The sequence below is a fragment of the Osmerus mordax genome, chromosome 4, assembly GCF_038355195.1.
Source record: "Osmerus mordax isolate fOsmMor3 chromosome 4, fOsmMor3.pri, whole genome shotgun sequence".
NCBI lineage: Eukaryota > Metazoa > Chordata > Actinopteri > Osmeriformes > Osmeridae > Osmerus > Osmerus mordax.
The window spans coordinates 10468751-10494642 of NC_090053.1; the positions used below are offsets into that span (position 1 = coordinate 10468751).

General features: G+C 46.6%; 1 protein-coding gene across 1 annotated transcript; it reads right to left on the reverse strand.

The window, feature by feature from the left end:
• Window positions 1–499: 499 nt before the first annotated feature.
• Window positions 500–24409, reverse strand: sema3ab (sema domain, immunoglobulin domain (Ig), short basic domain, secreted, (semaphorin) 3Ab). Its single transcript, XM_067234028.1, has 17 exons — window positions 24262–24409; window positions 18198–18358; window positions 15563–15625; window positions 12290–12409; window positions 11437–11527; window positions 10486–10605; window positions 9926–10068; window positions 8831–8945; window positions 8671–8740; window positions 8292–8436; window positions 7929–8148; window positions 7748–7839; window positions 7622–7663; window positions 6452–6609; window positions 5165–5232; window positions 3451–3596; window positions 500–3317 (listed from the first exon to the last, which is right to left on the reverse strand). The coding sequence occupies exons 1-17, from the start codon at window positions 24377–24379 to the stop codon at window positions 2769–2771; spliced, it is 2421 nt and encodes an 806-aa protein (XP_067090129.1). The 5' UTR covers window positions 24380–24409; the 3' UTR covers window positions 500–2768.
• Window positions 24410–25892: the final 1483 nt, after the last annotated feature.

The window sequence follows — 25892 nt, forward strand, 5'->3', positions numbered from 1 at the left end:
GACAAATGCTGATAGCATCCATATCATTTCTCTAGTACTGTACGTTTAATGCGTGGATCATGTGACTTTTGCCTTCTTTTCCACCCAGATGTAAAATTGTCATGCCGTATCACACCCACCACCAGAGAGCAGTAGTGCACCATTCTGATCTGGTCTGTTCACACTAAAGATAACTCTAAATCCTGGGTGCGAGTCAGTTGTATAAGCATCACAAAGACATCCTTTCTCAACGTTGTATGACCATTCGATTTACTGTGATTTTTCCCTCGATCATAATGATGTTTTTTTGGGCTGTTTAAAACAATATATACGATATTCTCTTTGACCCTAAAATCTCCATGGTGCAATCCAGAGAGGGAAATCATGTTATGTACGTTCTCTCCTGTTTGTCAGTATATTATTACATAAAACACCTTTAAAGGAACAGTCAAATCCAACTTTCGATTGCAGGAAAACAGGAAAAGAACTGCAACAGACTTGAGCCCATGACTTAATGAAGGGACATTTATTAGAACAGTAGAATAATATCATCATGCCAGTCTTTACAGCAGCAGCAGCAGCAGCACTTAACTCCCTCATTGACATCACACGGAACTGGAGAGGATTCCCACACTGCGGGGTCACTAGTTCAAGTCCCTTACCAACCGTCCTACAGCCTCCCCCAAGTGACTACACCTCCAACCCCCTGTGCTCAACCATTTTGTCTGATTGTATACTGTCGCGTTGTTACGTTTCACTCGAATTAAACTGTGTTGTAATGCTCCGCGTCCTGTTCCTTGGTCGGTGATCTAAACTGGTCCGAGTGATTGGCTGGATCCAGAGTGGACGGTCTAGATCAATGAGGAAGCTCCTGGGGACCAGTTGAGTACACCGTGGTACTTTAGGCTAGTTCGGTGTGTATAGTCCGTTATGCACGTGAGAGTCTTTACATAAATGACAGTATTTACACCATTGAAACATAGTCAGCGTGTGCTGTCTGTAAGTTAACAGCAGAGGAACCACAAACAACTGTTTTAGACGAGAGACCACTGTCACAGCAAAACAGGTACACCAAGATGGCATCCACATGCAATTTGTACACATTGTGGTACTTCTGAATCATGGTAGTTGTTCTTAATGTTATTTACAGGACCTTTCCAGCTACATTCCAGCTTTTTTGTTTCTGCGTATTTGTGCAACCTTCTGTCAGTGTGTATGTCAGTATCCTGTACTGGCTGGATGTTTCATGATTCAAATGGATGTCAGACCAGACTCTGGAACATAAGGTTGACCAGGGTTCTGTCTCCAGGGATCATACCTACCTATAGTGTTAAAAACTATTTTGCCAACAATAATTCTGTAAAATGGGGTGGCAATATTTCCTAAAAATATTTGAATGTCAATGTTTTTCTCAGAAGAACGTCTTGTGCAGTACCCTTCATGAACATAATGTAATTGCTTGACAACGGTTTGCAATATACCATTGTCCAGAGAGTGAAATTATGTTACGTGTGTTTTCTCCTGTTTGTCAGTGTGATTGCATTACGTGAAACAAAATGTTACGTAAAAGTCACAAGTACAAGTTACAATGAATAGTGATGAAATGATACCAAAAACGAGGCTTATCTATATATGTCACATTATTTTCAAAATGAACATATACTTCAATAAATATAAACACATTGTTGTATGTAAATTGCATAATCAATATAATCAACTTGGTATATAGATAATGACTTGGACAGTGAATAGTGGTAAGGAAATTAAAAATGATGTAACAAAAACTGGTAGCAAGTTATAGCAGAATCATTGGATTATTGAATACAAGGACTTGTATGGACTAACAGAAGACGAGCATAAAAATAAAATACTAAACATCTGTGTTGGAAGAGCTCAACTATACACTTAAACACCATTACTGTTACACAATGTCACTTTTATAATTGACTGCTTTTTAATCCAAAACAAGTAATCACTTTTTCTTAAATACATTTGTTTATGGGGCTAGCAACAGAAAGTAACAAGAATTCCAGACACCATTCCCTTTAGTACGAGGAGGTAACAAAGCAATTATTTACACATAGTACATAACTTAGAACAAGATCATAGTTGACAAGTAGTAGCGACTCTGTGACGTTGCTTGCAGTGCTTGGGCATTCACCTCAGTCCTTAAGATCCTACACGTTCTCCACAAAACATCAAACCTTTGTGCTTTTAACCTAGCTGTGAAGATTTGTATTGTCTTTATGATACGTTTGGAGGTCTGTTCCGGCTCTTTGAGCGATTCTAAAACACTATCATCCCTTGTTTCCTAAGATCCGTCTAGATACATTTTAGGTATTAGAATCTGGTTGGAAAAGGGAGATGATCAACAGTAAATCATAAAACCTTATTATTGGATGACACATAGCTATCTAGACAGGGCTGTTGGTAAGTATGTTCAGGAGTGGAGCATGGTAAGGGGCCTTGATGGCTGAAGCTGTTCGCCATTGGGGCAGAGGCCAGGCAGGCCAGCTGAGATAACAGTCCTGTGGAACATCTTGTCTCTGGGCGTCCTTCTGAGCGGCTCACTGTAAACATGGTGCCCACGCACACACACAACATACCGACCAGAGGGATATTGCCTTTGTTTCCAGTTGAGCTTCTTTTATTCACAAGTCTGTGTGGAAGGAAGGAGTCTATGTCTCAGTATGTGGGAGATGTGTGTGTGGGGGGGGGGGGGGCGAGGTGATGGGGACCAGGACACAGACATGGGATTCGGGTTGGAGTTGCGGGGTCAGATTTCGAGGTCAGACGCTGCGAGGGGCTCTCTCCAGTTCGTGGGTCCTGCGGTTGCGTCCTTTCTGCCTCTCCTGCAGGTGTTTCCACTTGGCGGCCAGCCCGTGGGCGTGCACGTGGCCGTGAGCGTGCACAAGCCCCTTCTGCTGCTGCTGCTGTTGCTGCTGCTGATGATGCTGCTGTACCTGCTGGGCGAGATTGGCCTTCTGCCTCCTGTGTTTCCTCTCCCTCTTCCACACCTGCTCGCAGAACTCATCCACACTGTTCGTGGTGGGGTGGTTCACCAGGGACAGGAAGTCTCGGTACCACACCTTCTGATTGGGCGACTCTCGCACGGGGGGCAGGTCCTGCACAGTGGGGGAGTGGGCGGCGGCCTCCTCGTCGCGGTGGAGCAGCTCGTCCAGGCGCTCGGTGTCGATGACCTCCAGGGTGACCTTGAGGAGGGTCTGCATGAAACCGTGCTCCACCGCCTGACACAGGAAGGTTCCGGAATCCTGCTTGGTCAGGGTTCGGATCAGCAGGCCTTGCTCCGTACGAATGAAACGCTCCCCGGCTTTGATCTGCAACACAGAGAGACAGTAACAACAGCCATTACCTAAGAGACCACCACCACCTTCACCACTGTAACGTTAAGAGTCTTCTTTTTAATCTCCTTTGGGGACATGATGAGGGGACAGTGAGGGGACAGCTCACCTCTTGTTTGCGGTCGTCGTTGGGTTGTTGGTACTGCCAGTAAGTAAGAGCTCTCTGAGACTTGGGAGTACATTCCAGAAACGTGCTGCTGTTCTCCACCCCATACACTGTCTTATCCTGCAGGGTGGTTTGACCATTGAGTTCGTCTGGAGAAACACACATCATGACCACAACATTAACATTTAGTCATTTAGCAGACGCTCTTATCCAGAGTACAGGGACATTCTCCCCCAAGGCAAGTGGGGTGCCCAAGGACACAACGTCATTTGGCACTAGCTCGCTTCCATAACCGCTCAGCCACCTGACTCCATGAACAACATGAATTCAGTGTGCCTCAGGGTGTTGAGGTGACAAATTAGCATGGCTCATCATCACATTTACATTTAGCAGGCGCTCTTATCCAGAGCGACTTACAGTAAGTACTGTAAAATCGAAATGGCAACCTTCGGATTACTAGCCCGATTCCCTCACCGCTCAGCCACCTGACTCAATCACATCATCCCAATATTGTTGTGCCCCACGCACTGTTATTATGACAAATTGCAACGTATTGTCTAGTACGGACATCACATTGAAAACTACCGGTGCACTGGCAACATTTGTCTGAAAAACACCCACAGAATGACACTCTGTCTTGCTGATACAGATCAGCTGTTTAAGCTTGTCCGCTCCCTATCAGCCTGTGCGTGTCTGGTGAAGCCTGGGCTCTCTCCCCTGCCTGTGTTTCACATTAGGCTCTCCATCCCCGTCCCAGCAACACTCACTCAATCTATAAGCCTTCCTTCCACCGACCTATGACGCTTTGTAGGGGAAATGGGTTGTAACAGAATCCGGGGTTTATAAAGGGTGGGAGCCTTTCAATCAAGTCCAGGTGCGTTCCTACAGTGTGAATCCAGGGCTGTAGCAGTGTTATTTCTGAAGTCAGGTCACGAGTACGTTCAAAATGTTACAGTAGAGCAGAGACGTCAGTCTGACTGCCGTCCTCGTCCATGTCTTTCCTGGCCGGGCTTTGTGTTGCCGCTCCTGTACTCTCTGGAATGTCATCGGCTTTGGCTGTCAGTGGAAACCAGGCGATGCAGAACAACATCCTCTCCCTCCTCAGCCCAAAAGCCACCCCTCCTCCATCCTAAATGAGAAATCAATGTGTAGCATATGCTGTGTGGGTGGTTATAGGGCACTCGCTGCGTGTGGGTGCGTTTGTGCGTGTGTGTGTGTGTGCGTGCGCTTGTTTGTGTCCCTTAGAGTGTGTGTGTGTGTGTGTGTTGTGTTTTCATCTGCCAAAGGACGGCAGCTTAAGCAAGCGGTGTTGAAATAAGTAAAATATGTAATTAACATGGTGAAAGAGTCTCTTTGGCTGCAGTCTAAGCCCTGTTTTTTGTCAAAAGACCGCTAACTGGCTAGTACCAGGCAATGAGACTGAGAGGAGGCAGAGAGGAATCCTGGGGATGTTAATTAAAAGCTTTAAACGGACCCACTGTAATCTACACACCACCAGCAACACATAAAAGACAAATAAAACACATACAGTGTAATGTTTTTTTTTTTCTTACCGAGAATTGGACAGGGTGAGGCACAAGGTTTACAAGGTCTTCAAAGTACAGCCAAATAGCCAAGTTCTGTTTATTGTATGCGTTCATGTGTGTTTCGTGTTGATCTTATACGAAAAGAAAATTGCTATTGCTTCGTCACCCAAGTGTGTTAAGGAACTCCATACCGTGATGCTGCAGATCTGAGCACTGGGTCAAAGGGTCTCCATTCCTGATGTCCTGCCTCCTCGTTCTCCTACAGTCAAAGAAACAGAGAGAGAGAGAGAGAGAGAGACAGAGAGAGAGAGAGAGAGAGAGAGAGAGAGAGAGAGAGAGAGAGAGAGAGAGAGAGAGAGAGAGAGAGAGAGAGAGAGAGAGAGTTAATGAGTAAAGTGAGTTAATGGTCTGTGGTTGGGATCTGCGCTAGTGGTGTGAGCCAAGCAGATAAGCTAACTGTAGTGAGGCCTACCTCAATAAACCCATAGTAAAAGCACAGCTTAGCTCTAATTACAGGGTGTGTGGAAGAGAGGAATTCAAACCTAATCAATCACTCATGTCTCTCCGACACACACACACACACACACACACACACACACACACACACACACGGACACACAAACACAGCATGAACAGTTGAGGTATGTATTGTAAATAATGACTGAATAAACAACTCTGGCTCTTTGGAAAGTTGAAGAACAGGACAGTGAATAGGAGGCACTGTGTTCTCATCTGTCCATGTTTGAGAGACAGCCAGGAGATGAGTGGATAATTGGAGGTGTGAGATTGCTCGACTGGGCAGGTTAGCAGGGTAGCTATCTCCTGCTCTCTGTACATTGGAAAGTACAACTAGCCGAGGAAACTTGACACGGAGCAGCTACAATTCAAATCGATATGCCCAGTGGAGCTTTATGAGTGGGAGGCTGCAGAGGAGTTTTGCATAATCACGCACGCACACACACCACAAAAACAGACACACAGACACAAACTGATTTATTTCACCTCTCTTTCACCCAGACAAAACTGTTCCTCAGACATCGCTGATATTGGTCTTCATTTACAGTAAACATGTGGAAGGTTCTATTTCGACGTCGGGAGAAACGCAACCCTTCTACCTACAGGGCTTTCCGGCATGCACACAAAGACTGCTCTATTTCTAATCCCTGCCTCCACTGAAACGTGCCAGCCTCCATATGTTCCCATCTATGGATATGAAAAACCCTCCTCTTTCTTTCGACGATATGTTGAACATGTTTGCCCTTTGATGCATGTGCTGTGCATTTGAATGGTGGAGCCTGCAGCTCCATGGTTGCTGCTCTGTCTAAAAAATCCCCTCGCCTCCATCCACAGTCTATCACATTTACCCTTCGAAAGAATACACGCTACTGTAGCTGTATGGAAAAGTGTCTGTCTCCAAACTGCATGGAGGCATGTGTGTGGGTGGGTGGGTGTGCATGTGTATGTGTGTGTGTGTGTACCTCTTGGCCATGGGGAAGTATCTGGAACACTCGGTGCCATCCCAGGCACAGTAGGGGTCTCTAGCCAGACAGCACTCGGCGCAGGCCTTCCCGTACACCTCACAACGGTGCAAAGGCATCTGGGACACACCCATGGACGAGCCCAGGTACAGCTGTTGCTGAGGAAACCCCAAAAAAAGCGAGGTCAGATAAGATGTCTATTTGCCTGTACGCAAACTATTTCACCGATCACAGCCGTATGGAAATACCTATTGACATTTGCATGTGGTTTAGTAGCAACGCAAGAGAAGGTCACGACAGGTAAAAGGTGTTCTTTCATATGACACGTCAAATACACTTTCCATCTCTCATTTGCAAGACCTGTTATGTCAACCACAGACAACCTGTCTGCATTAAAAGTTAACCTGATTTCTTAACGGTGAAACCTCACTCTGCTGACAAGTGTTTCATTGTTCAGTGTTACGGCCCTCAGGCAAGGTGTGTCAGACCTGTGTCTTTTTTAATTTTTTAAGATGAGATCTGTCTCTCTCTCTCTCTCTCTTTCTCCCTTTCTCGCTCCACTTTTCTCTCTCTCTCTCTCTCTCTCTCTCTCTCTCTCTCTCTCTCTCTCTCTCTCTCTCTCTCTCTCTCTCTCTCTCTCTCTCTCTCTCTCTCTCTCTCTCTCTCTCTCTCTCTCTCTCTCTCTCTCTCTCTCTCTCTCTGTCTCTCTCTCTGTCTCTCTCTCTCTCTCTCTATCTCTGTCTCTCTCTCTCTCTCTCTCTCTCTCTCTCTCTCTCTCTCTCACTCTCTCTTTGTCATTCCAAGTTGAGTTCCAATAAGGGTTCCAATTAAACGTAAAAGTGACACCGTAAGACTATCCTTTCCCTGTTTTCCTGCCTCTCTGTTCCTGGGTAGCTAATTAGGATTCTGGGTATTGCAGGAATGATGCTAACAGGAGCTGACTGCCGTTAAGAGAACACACCATGACTGTAGAACACGGCATTCTCATCACATATTCATAGAGTTGACTTTGAAAGTGGTGATGATCACTTCTAGCTCTTCGGAAGAAGAACACACCACAGAGACTGTGCAGTGTGTCCGCATGTTATGACATTGTTCCTGTCACGGTGTGTTACATCTGTATACCCATGATGGTTTGATGCTGTGAGAAATTCATAAATCTTGAGTTACCTGCTTTGTGGAAAGCTCCATTGCCGTTATAGCGGTCGGTTCCTAGAAGAAGAACAGGTTGATAATGAATGATGCGTTCGCACGGGGAGGCGGGCTGCATTAGACGCTGGGTGGGCATGGACGTACCCTGAACACCGTCATCTCCTCCAGGAGGACCTCCTCCAAGTCATGCCAGGATCCTCGAGGGACGGAGACCACCTTCAGCACTGTCCCCGCATCTGCGCCAGGGCAACGTGGGTCAACGACACGCGACAACACGCGACGCTGTGTGTTTTTAGCATGCGTGCACGTGCGGGTGCAAGTGTACCTGTGCCTATGAACATGACGTCGTACTGTCCATCCTCTGCCTCCACCCTGTCCACCACTAACTGAGTGAACTGGTAGTCCACATCTGTTTTGACTATGATTGGTCGGCTGTTGATGGGGTGCACGGGGTTAAACATGGCGGGGTGACCTCTGGCGAAGGTTATGACGTCGTCGGGGAGGTCCTTTGTTGAATCAAATCCTCCGAAGGTCTTGCTAGGGCACTGAGGATGCAAATGTGAGGATTTAAGAGACCACGTTGATTGTTAATGACTGTAATTCAACGTATGACTTGATAACACACGCACACACTCACCCAAATGCGCGCATACACAGACACATGCACATACACACGCTTTGCCCTCACCGTGCCAGGGCGCGGGTAGGGGACTCGCCCCTGGAAGGGCACCCACTGGTAGTTTGGTCCATCTCTGTGGGCATAGGGACCCAGGAACACCCTCCTGATGTCTGCCATGTTGTACATGCACACTGCTGACCCCTTGAAGATGTTACTGAGGGCCAGAGAGAGAGACAGGGATGTGGCAGGATAGAGAGACCGAGAGGTAGAGACAGAGAACGAAAGACAGAGAGAGATAGTAAGGAGAGAGAGAGAGAGAGAGAGAGAGAGAGAGAGAGAGAGAGAGAGAGAGAGATGGATGGATGGATAAAGACAGAAAATATCTGTTTAGATACACAAAATGTATAGTAGATAAGTAACACTAACAAACCCCGTGTTGGTTGCCTACCTGGAGGTGGTGAACACGGCATACACTATGGGGTTCTTCGGATCCTTGGAGCTGATCAGGAACACATCCTCTGTAGACGACAAGCACAAGACTTGAGTCCTGAAATGATCCACGCTCACAGTACACTCGTGAATGTCATTCAACCGTGTGGCACACTCACGCAGTTCATCGAAGTGTGTGTCGATGCCGTTGAGGCCGAGGACAGAGCAGACCAGCCGAGCTTTGAGGAAGGTGGTCCATTTGTTCACCAGACTCCTGTGGCCACCTAGGTCATTCTGTAGGGTGGATCACACACGGTTAACACCAGCCACACTGTGCATCTCAACTACATATTAGGCCAGAGTAGGGAATCAAGAAAAGCTTTTGGCTGGATTGCTGAATTGAACTTATTGTTTATTATACTTATTGATTATTGTTGGTATACCGGCCAAGTCAGTCACACACTGCCCAAACAAGGATGGACCACATTCAGAGGAACCGTCTAAGTACTTACAGATGAACTCCACAACCTAAAGATGATGAAGCGCTGACAGATATCTGAGTCGGCATTTTAATACCCCTGTGCGTGTTTGGTGTCTGCACTGGTGTGTTTGTTTTCCCTCAGACAGCGACAGAACACTGGCTCCTGCAGTGTGAGCCTCCTCGGTGAGGACACAAAACAAACACATCCAGCCCCCAAGTGATTTATGATACCAAATTCAAGCGCACACCCAAATATGCACAGCCTAAATTGATATGGCATCCTGCATAATAGACGGATTGTTCTGTGTTGAGAAGAGCAGATTCCTCCCATACTGGAGAATCAGGCAGGAACAGAGGACTCTGGGGGGGGGGGGGGGGGGGGGGATCTAAGATCAGTTTGGGGCCGTTCCTCCTAGGGAACTTGGTTGGGTTCTGGCGGGGCTGAAGCTGATTCCAGACCAGTTCCTGGTGGGGTTTTGGTCTTGGAGCAGGATGGCAGGGCAGACGGCAGGCTCTGCCAGAGCCTGGCATTAAGCAGACTGTGGTGCTATTGTTGTGCCTGTCTCTCTCAGGCTCCAGTGACATTTCAGCCATCTCTCTCAGCTTTCTCTCAGGTTTCTCTCAGGGCGGCGGGAGGGCGGTGGGGTGGGGAGGCACCAAACACAACAAACCGCACGCCCCATCCCCAGGATAAAAATAACCTGAGATAACTACTCATGAAAGGCCCCCTCATGGAGGCCTTTCTGACACTCGCCAAGTGTTTTTGAGAGAGAGAGAGAGAGAGAGAGCTTACCTTACAGAGCTGTCCGATGCGAGCATGTGTCGCCTTCCCTGCGTGCTCTCCATCCATGGCGTTCTCTCGGAAGAACAGGTAGATCTTGTCATCCTCGGGGTTGTCACTCTCAGGGATCTGGTGGACGCTCACAAACCTCGGGTCTACACACACACACACAACCACACACACACAACAACACAACGAGCATTGCGCACACATGAACATAATGATATTATGAGACTGGTATTTCAACCCTGGCCCTTTGCCTGCAGGGGTGTCGAGTTTGAAATCTTTGTTTGGTAAGCAGTGACTAAGAAACAGCACAGGGTCTTATTTCACTCCAGTTCTCCGGAAAATGTTTAAGGAAGGATTTATTTCTTTATTTTAGGTGACATTCCATCTCTTGCTTATCGTCTCTCCTCTCTGCTTTTGTTTCCTGTCACGCCACATGTCTTCCTCTCTGTGTTTCTTTCTTTTAACCCCCCCTCCCCTCCCCCTCATAGTCCTGTTGCACAGTGTGTTGCTGGATAATGGAGTCTGGTTCTTCTTCATCAGAAAACCCTACTGGCCTCTCTCACCGTTTAGCCAGCGCGAGTCATGCTGCTCCGTCCTGATTGGATGGTGCTTGCCAAGGGTCCGGAATATGGCAAAGTCCCGCCCCATGAAGTCAGCTGACGTCCCCGAGTACAGCTCCCCATCTGGAAACAGAGAAAGGAACGAGCTTCTGGTGAAGGGAACGGGCGAGTGTGTGTGTGTACGCGTGTGCGGACATGAGTGTGCGACTGCGTGTGTGTGTGTGGAGAGCGTGACGTACAACGACCCAGATCGTAAGCAGGTGTGAAGCCGCAGTATTGCTCTAGCAGGTAGCAGAGATTAGCAGTGCAGACAGAGCTGGGCTTTCCAGAGGAAACAGCCTGGCCTGACCCACCGTGACTGACAGCCCTGCATCGTCACCAGTAGAAATCCACGTGGAACCCGATGGAGAACAGAGGGGAGGGAGAGGGAAGGACACGCGTGTGGGCGAGGCAGGAGAGAGGTGCGAGACGTAGGGAGAGGGGGGAAGAGAGGGGGGGGGAAGAGAAGGGCAGAGAAAGGGGTGATGGCGTGGAAAACGACCATCTGCTGGATGAAATGCTGTGATAGGGCCCGGATGCGGCCGGAAAATCGTCGCTCGTCACACACGCTCGGTCTGGTCCCATTAACTAATGTGCCACCCAACAGCATGCTGTTGAGTTGTCAGACCAAAGCAGGTTTTACAGACGCGGGAATGAGTGGTTCTCTGGTGTGTAAAGCCCAAGTACAGAGCACGGCCTTGCCTAATGACTGACATCGTGAATCGCCAGTCTTGTCATTGATGCTTTCTTTTAACAGAGGCTCAAATGAAGGAGTGTGGATGTGTGACGTATGGCTCTGCCCCTCATTTCACGAGTGCGCAGTGTACGCTCGAAACCTAAGGTTCAAGTTGAAGGCCTGTACTGTAAAGCTTTTTTTGCGCATTATATAAAAGTGTGCGTGTGTGTCTAACTTACCGATGAGCATGGAGGCGGTGAGCAGCTTGGGATCATAAGGGCTCTTGCCTCGTCCGTTCTCTATGTGGGACTCCAGTCTGAACACATTGTCCTGGATGTACACAAGGAGAGACGAGGTCACACAGGGGCGGGGGCGACACCAAAGGTTCAACACAAATATCCTCCCTCATCTAGGGGATGGGTGTAGCTCACGTGTAGAGCATTTGACTGCATATCAAGAAGTCGCCGGCTCAAAACCCCCCTGTACAGAACGGTGCTTTGGACGAAAAGCGAAATGAATGTGTTCTGCTATCTAAAACCCTGTAGTCTAACCTGCACAATGTGCACCAGGATTCAAAGGAGAATCCCAGGGGAAGAGTTGGAGATATTTAGCTCTCTCCGACACAGTCGGATCCCCGGCGTTGTCTGAAAGGACCAGCCCTGGAGGTGCACTGAAGGGATGTCGCGAGAGAGAGCTACTGGAGTTTTATCTAATTATCTGAAAATTGCTTTAGTCTCCTGAATAAGAAACACATTTGCATGTCGGACTCGTTGACATTTGGGAGATTAGTGTGAGAAATCAATTTGTCTTTCAGACTCTCCCCCATTCACATGCACGTAAAATCTCCGAGCCAATTTGAAATAAATGTCGAAATCCGTCTAATAAACCATTGCCGAATGAAATTACAGTGTAAATCAATTTAGAGGACCAAAATGGTTTCAGTCACACTGAGAGAGCCTTTGTTAAAAAGGGATACTGTATACCTATGGTAGACTTCTGACATTGGGCCTGTACTTGTTGTGAACTTGGCCTATACTCGGGTTCTCATGCTGCGGAGAGTTTGGATACTGGAGGGAGAGAGAGTTGGTGTACCTCAGGTCTCTTGCCCACCTCCAGGTAGGCACAGACAGGGTGGAAGGCCCCAGTCCCACACACATAGAGATGAGTCTGGTTGAATGGCTGCAACACTTTGATGAAGTTAGAACACTCCCTCTAGCATAGAAAGCGAGAGAGAAAGTGAGAGAGAAAGAGAGAGAGAGATAAAGATGGGGGGGGGGGGGAGAGAGATGGGAGGAGAGAAGGACAAAGAGATTTATTCCACTACATTTCACATCCCGAACACAGGTCACGTTTTACTGGTAAGGCTGTCTCTTGGCTTGAGTCGACTGTATCCTTGTCTATTTGGGTCAGTTAGCCCAGCCAGTACTGAAGACTGGGGAAAGAGGTGGCCCTGACCAGTGTTGGGTTGATCCTACTGGACCCTGTGAAAGGTCAACACCCACTGGAGAACAGAAGGCTAGAATGAGGGAGACAAAACTCTCTAATCACAACAAAGTGCTTGTCCTCAGGGAAATGTCCTGCTTCGTTGACATTTAATCTGACTAACCAGATGATCACCCATGGTACCTAAAGCCTCTCTGTCAATGTTTATGTGCTGAGTAATAATTCTCTTATACACTGACTCGTGGTAATCTGTGTTTGTTTTTCCTCTGTTTTCCTTTTTAATCTCTCTCACTCTACTTTTCTTTCTATTTCATCATCTCGCTTTCTCAATTTCTCTCTCTCTCTTTCGTTCTCCCAGTCATTTTCTCTCTCTTTCCCTCTGTCTCTATCTCTCCTCACATTGACCTCTCTTCACACTGACTGCCTGTTGCCAACTCAGGGACGGGAACGTCACAACAGCTGGGATTGTTATGATAGCCATGCGGCCCCCGCACTCACACTGCAAAACATCCAGCAGTAAAGCACCCCTTTTCTGAGTGTCCCCCATGAGATTATGTGTATGTATCTGTATGTATGTGTGTGTGTGTGTGTGTGCGTGCGCGTGTGTGTATGTCCATGTATGTGTGTGTGTGTATGTCCATGTATGTGTTTGTGTGTGTGTGTTTTTGTGTGTGTATGTCCATGTATGTGTTTGTGTGTGTGTGTGTGTTTGTGTGTGTTTGTGTATGTCCATGTATGTGTGTGTGTTCCTCCAGTGCCACGTGGGCAGTTTCCTCAACACGTGCCTGAGCAGACTTGACCTCACATGAAAATGAATGTGTCATCGCACATGGAAAAAGCAGGAAAACAGATCCACAAATAATGCATGACTAAGTTTATATGGCTTTTAAGTTTATGTGGCTTTTTTTTAGGTCAGAAGCAGAAAGCTGCCACGCTTAAGCTTTTGTTTTTACTTTAACAGCTGTCTTCCCTGGGTAGATGACCTGGACCTGATGCTAGAGCTGCTGTGATATAAGAAGGAATGTCATAGGGAATTTACAGCTACAAAATAAGACTGTAAGAAACAGTCAAAAATGGTCAAATGTGACCAAATTATCGAAAGTATTCTTACTTGCTTGTGAGGTAAATACGTATGACTGGGTCAATAAGTACTCAGGTGTTCCAGCAGTACTAGTGTTTACTGAATAAGTTTCATTTTTGTTGGCTTCTCACTCTTCTCTCTCTCTCTCTCTCTCTCTCTCTCTCTCTCTCTCTCTCTCTCTCTCTCTCTCTCTCTCTCTCTCTCTCTCTTGTCCCTTCTGTCTTTTTCTTCCACTCCATCTTTTTTTCTCTGCTCACACACACTCTCTCATCTCCCCGCGGCAACATGTGAAGTGTCTTTCTGCCAGTTCATCAGAGTGCACACCGCTCCTCTCTCTCTTCTCTTCATCCATCGTTCATTCCCCCTCTCCCCCGCCCCTCAAACACACAAAGACCACCCTTCAGGCCTCCCCTCTCATCCTTGCCAGCCTGTTTACAGAAAACACACAAACACAAAGGACTTTATGGTCCTTTAAATGAGCCTTGTGCAGAGGCACCAGAGCTGAGTTTGGCCAGGCTGTATCCCAGGCAGTGCACTGAGGCAGAAGCAGCACTGCTATGATTTCATGTACCAGGCCATCGCCTTAGGACCTGACTGAGATGGAATTCAGAAGACAAGCTTGTTGAAAGCTGTAGCCATGTACAGCACGTATGCATGAATGTTTACGTGATGGTACACCACACTGCAGTAAACCACACCCCACCCTGATACACCACATTACACCATAGTACACCATGACCACGTGACCACCATCAACATTGGGGGGGACGAAATCTGCAGGGGAGTCTGAGGGTCCCTCCCTGAAAACTTTTTACGTTAAGTTATGAATATGATTACATTTTTGATGATAATTTTGGACAGTGTGCGTGCTTGCCTGTCGTAGCGTAGCACATTTATATTTTATTTAAATTTTTATATCAATATATTTTGGGGGACATTTTTACCAGATTTGAATATTGTGTCCCCCCCCAATATATCCTGTTAACGGTCCAGCTAAGGAATAAAAGTCCAGGCGCAAAATGGATGACGGAAGCAGTGTTCTTTGTGCATCAATCCTGCTGAATCAGATAAAGCACTCCAATGTGTTCATGCTTCAGTTTTTGTGTTTCAGCAATACTAATGGGGGATTTAGCTATGATATATGATAGTTCTAAATTATGATTACGGCCCTGATACACCCCATCCTGGTGCACCCTGATACCCCCCATCCTGTTACACCATGACACACCCCATCCTGGTGCACCACAGTGTACAGCAGGCTGCTTCTTGCCCTGACAGCCGCCGCCCTGAGATAAACCCTGCAAGGTACAACTACCTGGCAAACCTAGTTGACAGGCTCGAGTGCTCTGATGATGCCCTTGGCCAGGGGCCACCGTTATTCACAAGCATCCCATATAACATGTACCAGCGCCGCGCACTTCCTTGTTTATCTTGTTGTGACACTCTCTCTCTCCTGTCCGGTCAGTCTGTGATTAAACAACCATGCTCTTTGGCGCACTGGGAGATTAAAGTCATGTTGAGGGTTCTATCTTGACCCAGATTTATGGTCAGATTCAGAGCACTCAAAACCATGTGACAGATTACATAAAGGAGGTAGACAACACCGGCCATGACATGTCACGAAGCTGATGAGAAGACTGGGGATAAGCTGGCTCGCGCTGTGGTTCTCAATGGAACACTCCCATTAATTAGACCCAAGGACAATAAGATGACTTATCCAGCACAACATGTCATCCGTGATCAAGTGCACTTTGCCAGAAGGCCATGGATAGTGGGATAGGATGACCGGCGCAGGAGTGTCCTTCTACAGGTGCAGAAGTGATTCGTGGCGGAGGTCTTACCGAGAGGTCTTTCCCTGCCCACTTGCACTCATCTCTCCTGGAGGGGGAGGCCGGCCACGGGATCTACAACACACGGAGAGATGCAGTTGAGTTACAATATTGTTCAATACAGTGTACATGGAAACAAACACACCCAGGGATTACCAGTCCAGACACCAAAATGATTTTACACCACAATATTGGGCGTGCTTGCCTTCAGCGAGCACAACCTAAGGCGCGCACAACCTTTGTTCTCTCTCATATATATTTATCATTAGGGGCCAAACAACAAAGCTTCTAGGGAACCTATTGTTTTCGTTAGTTTTATTATTATACTTAGGACTAGGAGTCTATGGCAGCCCATAGAACCTTATGGTGCAAAGTTTTGAAATTTGGCACACTGATTGGGAACGGTCTCCTGATTATTGTCACCAAGTTTCATGTCGACCCCTGAAGCACTATAGCGCCACCAAGGGGTCAAAGTTGGAGGTGTGTTTACGCCCATAACTTTTGAACCATAAGACCATTTTTCTTAAGTGAGGTATCATTGGATTCCTTAGATGTAGATGATTCGGCTGGAACCTATGACGTCATTGTCGTCATGAAGGTTTTTCCGTCATTTTGTATTTTCATAAAAAAAACTACTTTTTCGAACTTATCGGCCGTTGCTCCGATTTTCATGAAAATCGTATTAGATCATCTTCGAACTGTGCCAACAAAAACTCTTTAGAATTTCATTGATAAGTCAAACCGTTCACGGATAACGGCCAAATGATTTTGACAAAGATCGCCAAAGCGGACGTGAAGCCATGAATCTCCAACGGTTTACCGTTTGGAGACGAAACTTTGGAAATGTCTTCACAAGCATGTCATCTAATCATCTTCCTACCACAATCACCTTGATATGTCAAAATATGACTGAATTACAGCTGTTTAAACTTGGGTCAAATCTGACAACGCTTGCCACAGGAGAAACGGCTTACTTTCTTTATACAGTAAATGAACATAGCAACTGAAAAAACGTGAAAAATGATCCAAAGCCTCGTACCCGGCAGATGAACGAATCGTTCACCTCCCAACCCTGTCTTCGGATCAATGTTTCGTTCTTCTGCCAACCGAGTCTTCGGATCAATGATTCGTTCATCTTCCGGGTATGAGTCTTTGGATACTTTTTCACGTGACCTGCATAGGCTCAGTACTCGTTCATTTTGACTGGGTCTTCGGGTACGAGTCTTTGGATAATTTTTCACGTGACCTGCATAGGCTCAGAAGAGGAAACGGAAAGTATTTGTTTAACTCGTTCACTTTCGTGTGACTAGGTTTTGTAAGACGTGAATGATATTCGTTCACAAGTGGTTTTTGTTATTTTAACTTCTTTTTTTACTTCTCTCGGCCACGAGAAAATGAACGAATTGCTCTCTGAGACTACTCGTTACTCCCGAGTCATACTAATGATTCGTTCAAAATGAACGAATCGTTCACGAGCGACACATCACTAACTCAGCTACCGTAGCTAAAAGTCTAGGAAAGTTGAGGCTGCTTTTCGCTAGGTACCTACGAACATGTCTTAATCTGCTAGACAAGTGGGTTCCCCTTTGTTCTTTTGGTGAGCAGTCTCACGAGCCCTACTTACCTGGCGTCATGGAGCCGACCAGCTAAATAGTTATTTAACACTAGCGTTGTTAGCTAGATATAGATACTGTATTCCTGCCTGTGTTTGCACTGTTGCTCAGCAAGTATCGTGCCGTAATGATTTGTTTTGCCATAAACCATCTCAGTTTAATGCATGAGTTTTATGTTTGGATTACGAAAATGTCACAAAAAGGGTTCAGCTCCTGCAGAACACTTGATTTGACTGGTTACCCATGCAAGAGTATCCAAGAGTATTTAGTGAGAGTACTCAAAACAGTTTAAAAGACTGCTTTAAGCAATATTATTTAATTCCGTCAAGAAAGAGGGATACATGAACAGAACTCCAGTGGCTGCCAAATGGCTGCAGCTATGTAGGAAATAAGATGGTTTTCATGGAAATCCTACTCTACTTGAGCTCAAGCGTGGAAAAGCCTTCCCAGTTTAAGGAGTCATAATCCCCCATTTAGTAATCATTCAGTTTCCCTCCACAGGCCAGAGACAATGACAACATAAACCGCAGTTTGGTCATGACTACGTTTGGATGTGACCAACAGATATCGCTCTTCAAACAGAGCAAGTCTTCATCTTTTCTCTTCACGGTTTTGCCTACGCAGCGTGAGTTGTCTGTGCATGCGTGTGATGGGGTAGAGGGGGTCACAATGCGATTTGTTCTCCACTTTGTATCCGTTTATTCCATTATTCATCCAGGTGTGCGGGGAGCGGCTAACATGCCTGGCACAGCGTGTGATCCTGTGCGACAGCTCTAGTCTGAAATATTCATAAGGCTCTTTTTCTGTTGAAACAGAGTCCCTGGATCCCTGAGCCTATGAACCACATGGGTGGAGACCCACACTCTGGAGAGGTGGACAGACAGACAGACGGACAGACAGACAGATAGAATGACACAGACAGACAGACAGACAGAATGACACAGTCAGACAGACAAGCAGGCAGACAGGCAGGAAGGCAGGCAGAGACATTATTCTGTTTGGGATTCTACAGGAAACTGGACAGTAACACTTACTTGTGCATAGTCTTTGGTAATGTTGATGAGGTTGAAGGAGAAGATGTGGTCCTTGGCTCCCACCACAAGCCGGCCCTTCTCCTCGTCCAATAGGAAGGTGTGGTAGGCAGAGCTGTTGGCAAGGCCCTCAAACGTTACCAGGTTATTGGATTCCAGCATCTCTGTAGGGGAAGAGACAAGAGCAGGGGTGTTCAGTACAACATGGCCAATAAGGCTGAAGGACATGCATTTCTCAGATGCCTCCTGTTCTCTCCTTCTCGATCCATTGTTCCAAATAATTCTCTCTCATTTATATGTCTCTGTAAAATACAGTATATATTTGACATTTTGTCCTCTGAACTAAATATGCACACTTAGAGTCTGGTGGGGTGGTAAAGAGCAAGTCTGGTTTGTGTGCACTGCCAACACATCTTGGACCGAACGGGCAGTGCTCGAGTTAGCCAACAACCAAACGTTCTGGCTGGGGGAACTGACCTTGACTGGAGCAGTCAGGCAGAACTCACAGAAGGAAGTAAATGACATGTCCAGCAGATAGACTGCAGGCCTGAGAGAGGAAGGGTCGAGCAGGAAGATTCAACGAAAAGTGAGAGATATAACCCGATTAGAACTGTAACTATATCGAGAGACGGTCATTGGAAAAACCCTGCATTCAAAGACATTTGGAGACTCTATTCCTCTCTCTTCTCTCTCCTCTTTTTGTCTCTCTCGTTCTCCGTCTCTCTATCTCTCTCCCTCGCTCTCCGGGAGTAAATAACACAATGCTCCATGAATGTTTTAGCAGGGAGAACGGACTCTTTTCCGTGTGTGTTTATGTGCCACAGCCTGAGAGGGATTGCAGAAAGCGACAGGCAGGAGGAAACGGGGAGACGAGGAGAGGATGGGAGGACAGGAGGCACGCAGCTCGAGGAGGAGGAGAGAGGAACGTCGAGAGAGTGATGGCAACACCGAGGGACGCGGGAAGGAGACGAACAAAGGCCGAGTCAGAATTCCTCTGGCTGGGAGAGGGACGGCGAGGTGAGGAATGGAGAGAGAGGGGGATGGGGGAGTGAGCGAAAGACAAGAGGACCTCCTGGCTTTAGTTAGGAACAGATCCCCTCAAGCACTCTCTCCTGCTCTCTGGCTCTCACTCCAGAACACATATCTCTTCTCTGGGGGAGCAGACACACACTGGACACAAATACAAGAACTCGTGTGAACGCCGCATGCAATGTAATAAATCGGGCGTCCTCCATTGGGGTAGGGCATGTTTCGAAAAGTCTCCCAGTCACTGGTGGATTTGTGGAGGGATTATAGTCTGCTGTTTTCCTGACAGGTCTCTGTGAACTCAGAGATAGAGCCCTGTGCTTAGAGGCTCACCTTCCCCATCCAGAAGCCTTCCAGGAACATTCTGCATCACAATGTTACCTTGCAGTCCAAATGATGTAACAGACCCAACTAGCAGATCTGAAGGTGGTATGGCTTGAGCTAGAGCTAAGGATCCTTGATTAGCTCCTGTAGTTACTTTGTTACTGAGTAGTTACTAAATAAGCACACTAACCTAAACCTTTGTGAACTGTGAATGTACAAAAAAAAAGAAAAGCTTTTCGAGTCCAACCTGTCCCAAAACATGTTCCTGTAACCATGGTGATCAATCATAAACAGGAGTCCTGGAAGCCCTTGTCTGATGCTACAATAAAACAACTACAGTATCACTGACCTTTCACCCACATTAGTGTATATGTCTGAGATGTGTTTTTGGTAAATGTTCCATTGTCTTAAGTCTTTTTAGTGATGTCATATCCATCCTCATTGAGTGTACGTAATACGACTGACATGATCCAAATGTCGACATACACCCTCTTTACAAATGTCCTAAATAATTGGGGGTTCACACACAAACACAGTGATGAATCACCTGAATAAACACAGGGGGTCCCACGCCTTTCAACCTCTAATGAGACACCAACAGGTGTGTTTGAGTGTGTGTGTACAAATCTGGGTGTCTGAATAGGGAAGCAACTAATTGCTTGGAGAGCAACTTGCTTGTTTCATAAACAGAGATTGTCAGAGCTCTTTTGAGAGTCAGTCTGCCGTAATTTTATAGCTTAGCGCCAACTGTGTCTGTGAGAGAGTTTTCGCATCTCCATGTCAACACACCACGCACACAAGCAGCCTGCTCAGGTGTGTGGAGTGAGACCATAGGACTAGTATCCATGGAAACAAACAGAGTGTTAGGAAAGTTATTGAAAGAAACCCTGATACTCACACCGATAATATCCTTTGTGGTCACACAGACACACACACATGCATGGCAGTAGCTGTGTACACACAGGTGTATTGGCATACACTGTAAAGTACAGGTTTGAACTGGTCTTACCTCTGTTCTGCACCATTTTCAGCCACAGTATGCCCAGACATTCGAAAACACAGACAGCTACTCTTTCTTATTGTCTTACTAACAGATGGACAGACAGGTGGACAAACAGTTGTGTGGCCACTGGGCCATCACCAGGTGCCACCTCCAAATATTTCCCGCTCTCACTTTTATCCAACCTCCACCACTTTTTCCTTCAAAACACCAGTTGTGGTTGCTGAACCCTGCACTCCATTTCGGCATCTCCTTTTTTGTTGTTTCCCTCTCCACTTTCCACTCTCCCTTGCTTGGTGTCAGTATCACCTTCTCACCCTTCACTTTTTGCCAGTCTCTCATTTCTATCTCTCTCTTTTTATTTCCATCTTTCCTGAATGCCTCAGTCTGTTGGACACCATCGGGATGCTGTTTGATTCTATTATAATGGATCTCTCGTTCAGAGAGAGAGAGAGAGAGAGGAGTGAGAGATGGAGGGAGGGGGAAAGAGGGAGAATGAGGGAGGAGGGGGAAGATGGACGCAAAGAATCAACATTCCCATGTGAGATTGATATAAATAAACTCTTTTACCCTACATTCTCCCTCCTCTGTATCTTACTCTCTTTCTTTTCTCTCCCTCTCTCTCTCTCTCTCTCTCTCTCTCTCTCTCTCTCTCTCTCTCTCTCTCTCCCTTTCTTTCTCTCTCTAGACTGGAGGGCACAAGAAGCATTATCTAAGTGCTGCCACCAATAGAAAAAAAAATCAACACAATCAACGGTACAGCACATGAAGCAGTGTTGGATAGTATCCACAGTCTGTGGCCCTCATTCATTGGGGCAGTGTAGGGCGGTGGTGTGTGATTGCTCAGTGGGAACATACAAAGCACCTCTTGATCATGTTGAGTACAAATACGCTTCCCATCCAGTCACGCTCTGTGCCCCAGGGCCTGTAGCCCTATAGAGGTACTCGCGGTCTGTCTGTGGGTTAACGCTACAGCAGTCAATACTAAGAACACCAGTTACGACGCGGTTCCAATGTCACCTGCGAATGGGCCAGGATGAGCAAACAGAGGAGCAGATGTCAACAAACGGACGTGAGAACCGATGCACATGCAAATCCCGTACTCAGAACGAAACCCTGGAATTACTGACATGTGCAGAAGGCTAGATAAGGGAATACTGTGATATCACTCAGACCTGACAAAGACAACAATCAGAAACTGCTATCTGGGACCAGAGCCAGGGAACCAGAGTGCTGGTTCCCTGGCTGACGCCCCACCTCTCTGGTGTGCACTGTACAATACCAGCCGATGGAGAAGAACGCACTCGCTCTCACACCCCTAAGAAACCCAACTCTAGCGCAGAGATTCTCAACATGCTTCAGGATTAGAGGCCTTTAATGGGACTTCCTCATTCCCGTCTCTGATTAAAAGTCCTTTCACGCCCAGGCAGACGGAGGGAGAGGGCCGCTTCCACAGAGACACTAATGTTCCTCTGGTGCCTCAACTTCCCTGTCCCACACTTAGCCTTTTGTTGTTGAAGGTCTTCGAGTGTTAGACTTTGGCCGGTTTTGCTGGTGTCTCAGTGTCTCACTGTGTGGGTCTGTGTGCATGTGCGCGTCTGTGTGTGTGTGTGTGCACCTTGGCGTCGGTTATCAAAGGGGTGGACAGGTCTCTGAGAGGCAGGGCTGTTGGCAGGACACAGCAGCCTGTAAAACTAAAGCAGTCTCTCTGTTCCAAGCAGCTACAGCAGGAGCTCCACGGCTCCAGTCCTCTAACGCATGTAGGACGAGAGGTTCGGCTGAGGTACGGTGTATTTTCCTGTTCCCTTCTCCACCGGAAGGGAGTGCACCCATTAAGGAGACCAGGAGCACCGAAAAATACAGGGTCCCTCGGGACGGAAGACTAGAGAGCAGAAACATTGCATGCCTTTCGAACTCAATGATTGTTGACGTAGTTGAGCTATGTAGCACTGTGTGTAGGTATCCCGGGCCAGTATTGTTATCATTCCCTCTGGCCCACTGACCGTTTGCACGCCATTCTCCGGAATCCACTTTGTGTGTACTTGATCAACTGTGGTCCGTGTTTATGCTCTTGCGACATTGAGGTATGTGTGTGTGTGGATGTGTGTGTTTAGTCAGTCACCTGTAGGGGTCAGGGTTCCTTCACCTCACATGCTGGAAAGTCAGAGGCAGCCGACTTCTGGAAGTCACTGTGAGTCTGCATGCACAGGGATGTAACTCTATGACTGAATTTGAGAGTGCCTGTGTGATGCCCCATGGTCTAACAGAGATATCACAGTGGGGAGTTTCTTATAAGTGACAGCCTGTGGTTTATATTTGACTGATTAACACACAGGTATCATTAGCTATCTACAGATGGTTCCAAACAGGAAAGTGTGTGTGTGCGTGCGTGCACGCTTGCACTAATAGGCAAGGATGTGTGTGTTCATACGTGCATGTGTTTGTGTGGGACCACGCATGTGTGTGAGTGTGTAATTATGGATCTGGTAGTGCTGAGAGAGAGAAATGTCTCTCTTTGGGAAGCCATCTGCCGAAACAGACTAACACCATTCATCCTCAGTATAATTACCATGCAGACACGGACCAAGCGGAAAAAATGACATCCAGGGAAGAGAGAGGCAGGGAGAGATGAATGACACTTCACTGAGCCACCGGAGAGTCCAACTCTGCCGTCTCTTTTCATCCAAAGAAATAAATAAAAAGAATTTGAAATGTAGAAAGAGGGGGAGATATTTTTTGGGGGGGAGGGGAAATAAATAAAGATAAATAAAACTAAAGTTTATCTTCCCTTTAAAGGAAACATGAACAGGTGCTAATCCATTTAAAAAAGGTATACAGCTAAAACTTATGCATGTACTGTCATATATTAGCTTTAACACTGAAAGCTAAAATAGCATTAAACACTGTAATAAACTGAATACTCAAGGGTTTTGCCTTATTCTTCTAGGTAACTTTATTCAAGACGGTTCTGGTGTAGTCTGTCAGAGATATGGCTCACAGTAGAGTCCCTACAGTATCGATAGCTCAGATAAAGCAGTTAACTATTTTGCATTAATCACAACCTGTGAACACATAGTTCCTGATGTTCATTGATGCTTTCTAGACTGAAACCAAACCATTCCAAGGTATGTACCAGGTCGCTTTTACATGGTTGTTCATCATGGCAATACCACAAAGGAGACTGCGGACTGTGTCTGATACTCTCTGATCCAACAGATACCACATAGAGTATAGGAATATTGTGTGTTGTCAGCAGATACAAAAGGTTAGCACTAATGCAGTGAAACAACTATGCAATTTTAAATATTTAATTCAATACATTGGATGTGCAAATTAAGCTGCACAAATGAACCAGTAGATTTTACAATTAAATCTGAGAACCAATAGATCTAGTTCAGGGGGATTTGACATGCCCACTGATTTACCTGATAACCTCTCCCCTTCATGGTTTGTATTTTGCATACCCATCCACACAAAAAAAAGAAAGTGAAATAATATTTTACCCTCCAGCAATCAATTTCTTAATGACCATCCGTTACAGTAGCAACAGCTTACAGCTTGAACCTGGAGACTTGGTTTTGAACAAAACATGGTGTGGTGTAATGAGACAGCGTGTGAATAACACAGCCCAACATAGGCACAGACATTATATGCTCTAGGAGATCGGAGTTCAAGTGTTTAAACTGCAATGGGAGTCGTTAAGAGACGAGGACTCACCCTTATAGGAGAGCTTTAGTCTGGGGACATTGCTCTTGGTCTGCTGGGCACCACTGCCTCGGCTCCAGAGGAAAACCACCCCACACAGCAGCACGACTGTCCCCCAGAGAGAGCCCATGGTCCTGGGGGGAGAGAGGCCCAACAGGTTCCCGAAAGTACTCCTCTGGTCCTATTCTCCAGAAAGACAGGATCAGTCCACGACCAGGGGCAAGGTCTTGTGTGTAACCCGGTTCTCCGGTCCAGTAATGATGTCTAGTGGATCCAGTCCTCCAGATATGGACCAGTTTCCACCAGAATCTGAACCTGTCCTGGGTCAAAAGTCACTACTAGGGTCTAACTCCAGCTTGTTAGAACCTAAAAACAGATCTGCAGGTACTGTACCAGTTAGTGTCACAGAGAAAATGCCGAACCAGGTCAAATCTAACCGCACCGCAGAACTCAGCCAAAGCACCACAGTTCACAGCCACAAAAGATGTCCTAGAGGGAAGAACTGGACCATACTGTGTCCACAGATAGTGAGGGGATCTGGACTTGACATCCGCCTAAGATGGGTCTCTTCTCCAGCACCTTTCCAGTCTAATACATTTTCCTCGATATCCTTCTCTCTTCATGAAGGCTTTGCTCTGTCTTTTTGTTGTTGTTCAGTAACAAAACCCAGCCCGGTGTGTTTCAGCTGCTAATCCAGTCTTGTAGGTAGACAGCTCTCAAATACCTGCTGAGTACTCAACAGCACTCCAGTACTAGTCCAGCACAGCACAGCCTCGTCCACACAGCACACAGAGCTACTGAGAACAGCTGAGCCAGACAGCGTAGCCTGAGAGAGAAAGAGAGAGAGAGAGAGAGGGAGGGAGGGAGGAAGGGAGGAGGGAGGAGGGAGGAAGAGAAAAGATAGATAGTGGAGGCGGGAGAAAGGGTGAGAGGGAGTGCACTGAGAGTACGAGAGAGTAAGAGAAATTGAGAGGAAAGGCAGAGATGTGGGTAGAGGACGACTGTTGAAAAGAAACAAAAGCAGGGAGACATAGGAGGACACGAGGTCTATGTTGATGAGTATGTTTGTCAGAGGACTTGTAGAGACTTCGAGTAGAACCCTGCACAAAAGCCTTAACTAAAACACAGACTGCATGTTGATAGTATGCAAGTGAGGTCATGGTTAGATTACTGAAGAATATACATGCTGATAGAGAACACAAACAGAAAGCCTGTCATAACAGCACCAGGATCTACCATTAAACACAAGGGATTATCCAGTCATTTCATTAATTGTTTATAGTTTAGCTTGCACAGGGAGACTGGGAGTAGATTGAGTAATATAAGAGGCTATAAACCCTGATGTATAAAACAAAAGGCAATTTAATAGTTGTATACAGATAATCAATGCAAATAAAGATATATTTCAACAGGTCACAATGACTGGCCAGCTATTTCCGGTTCTGGTCTTACCTGGATGTTGTACTTCCTGTTCCTGTCTTTATTTCTCCCTCTCCCTCCCTCTCTCTCTCTCTCTCTCTCTCTCTCTCTCTCTCTCTCTCTCTCTCTCTCTCTCTCTCTCTCCCTTCCTTCCTTCCTTCCTTCCTTCCTTTCTTTCTTTCTTTCTTTTCTCTTTCATTCCTTCATTTATTTTTTCCTTCATT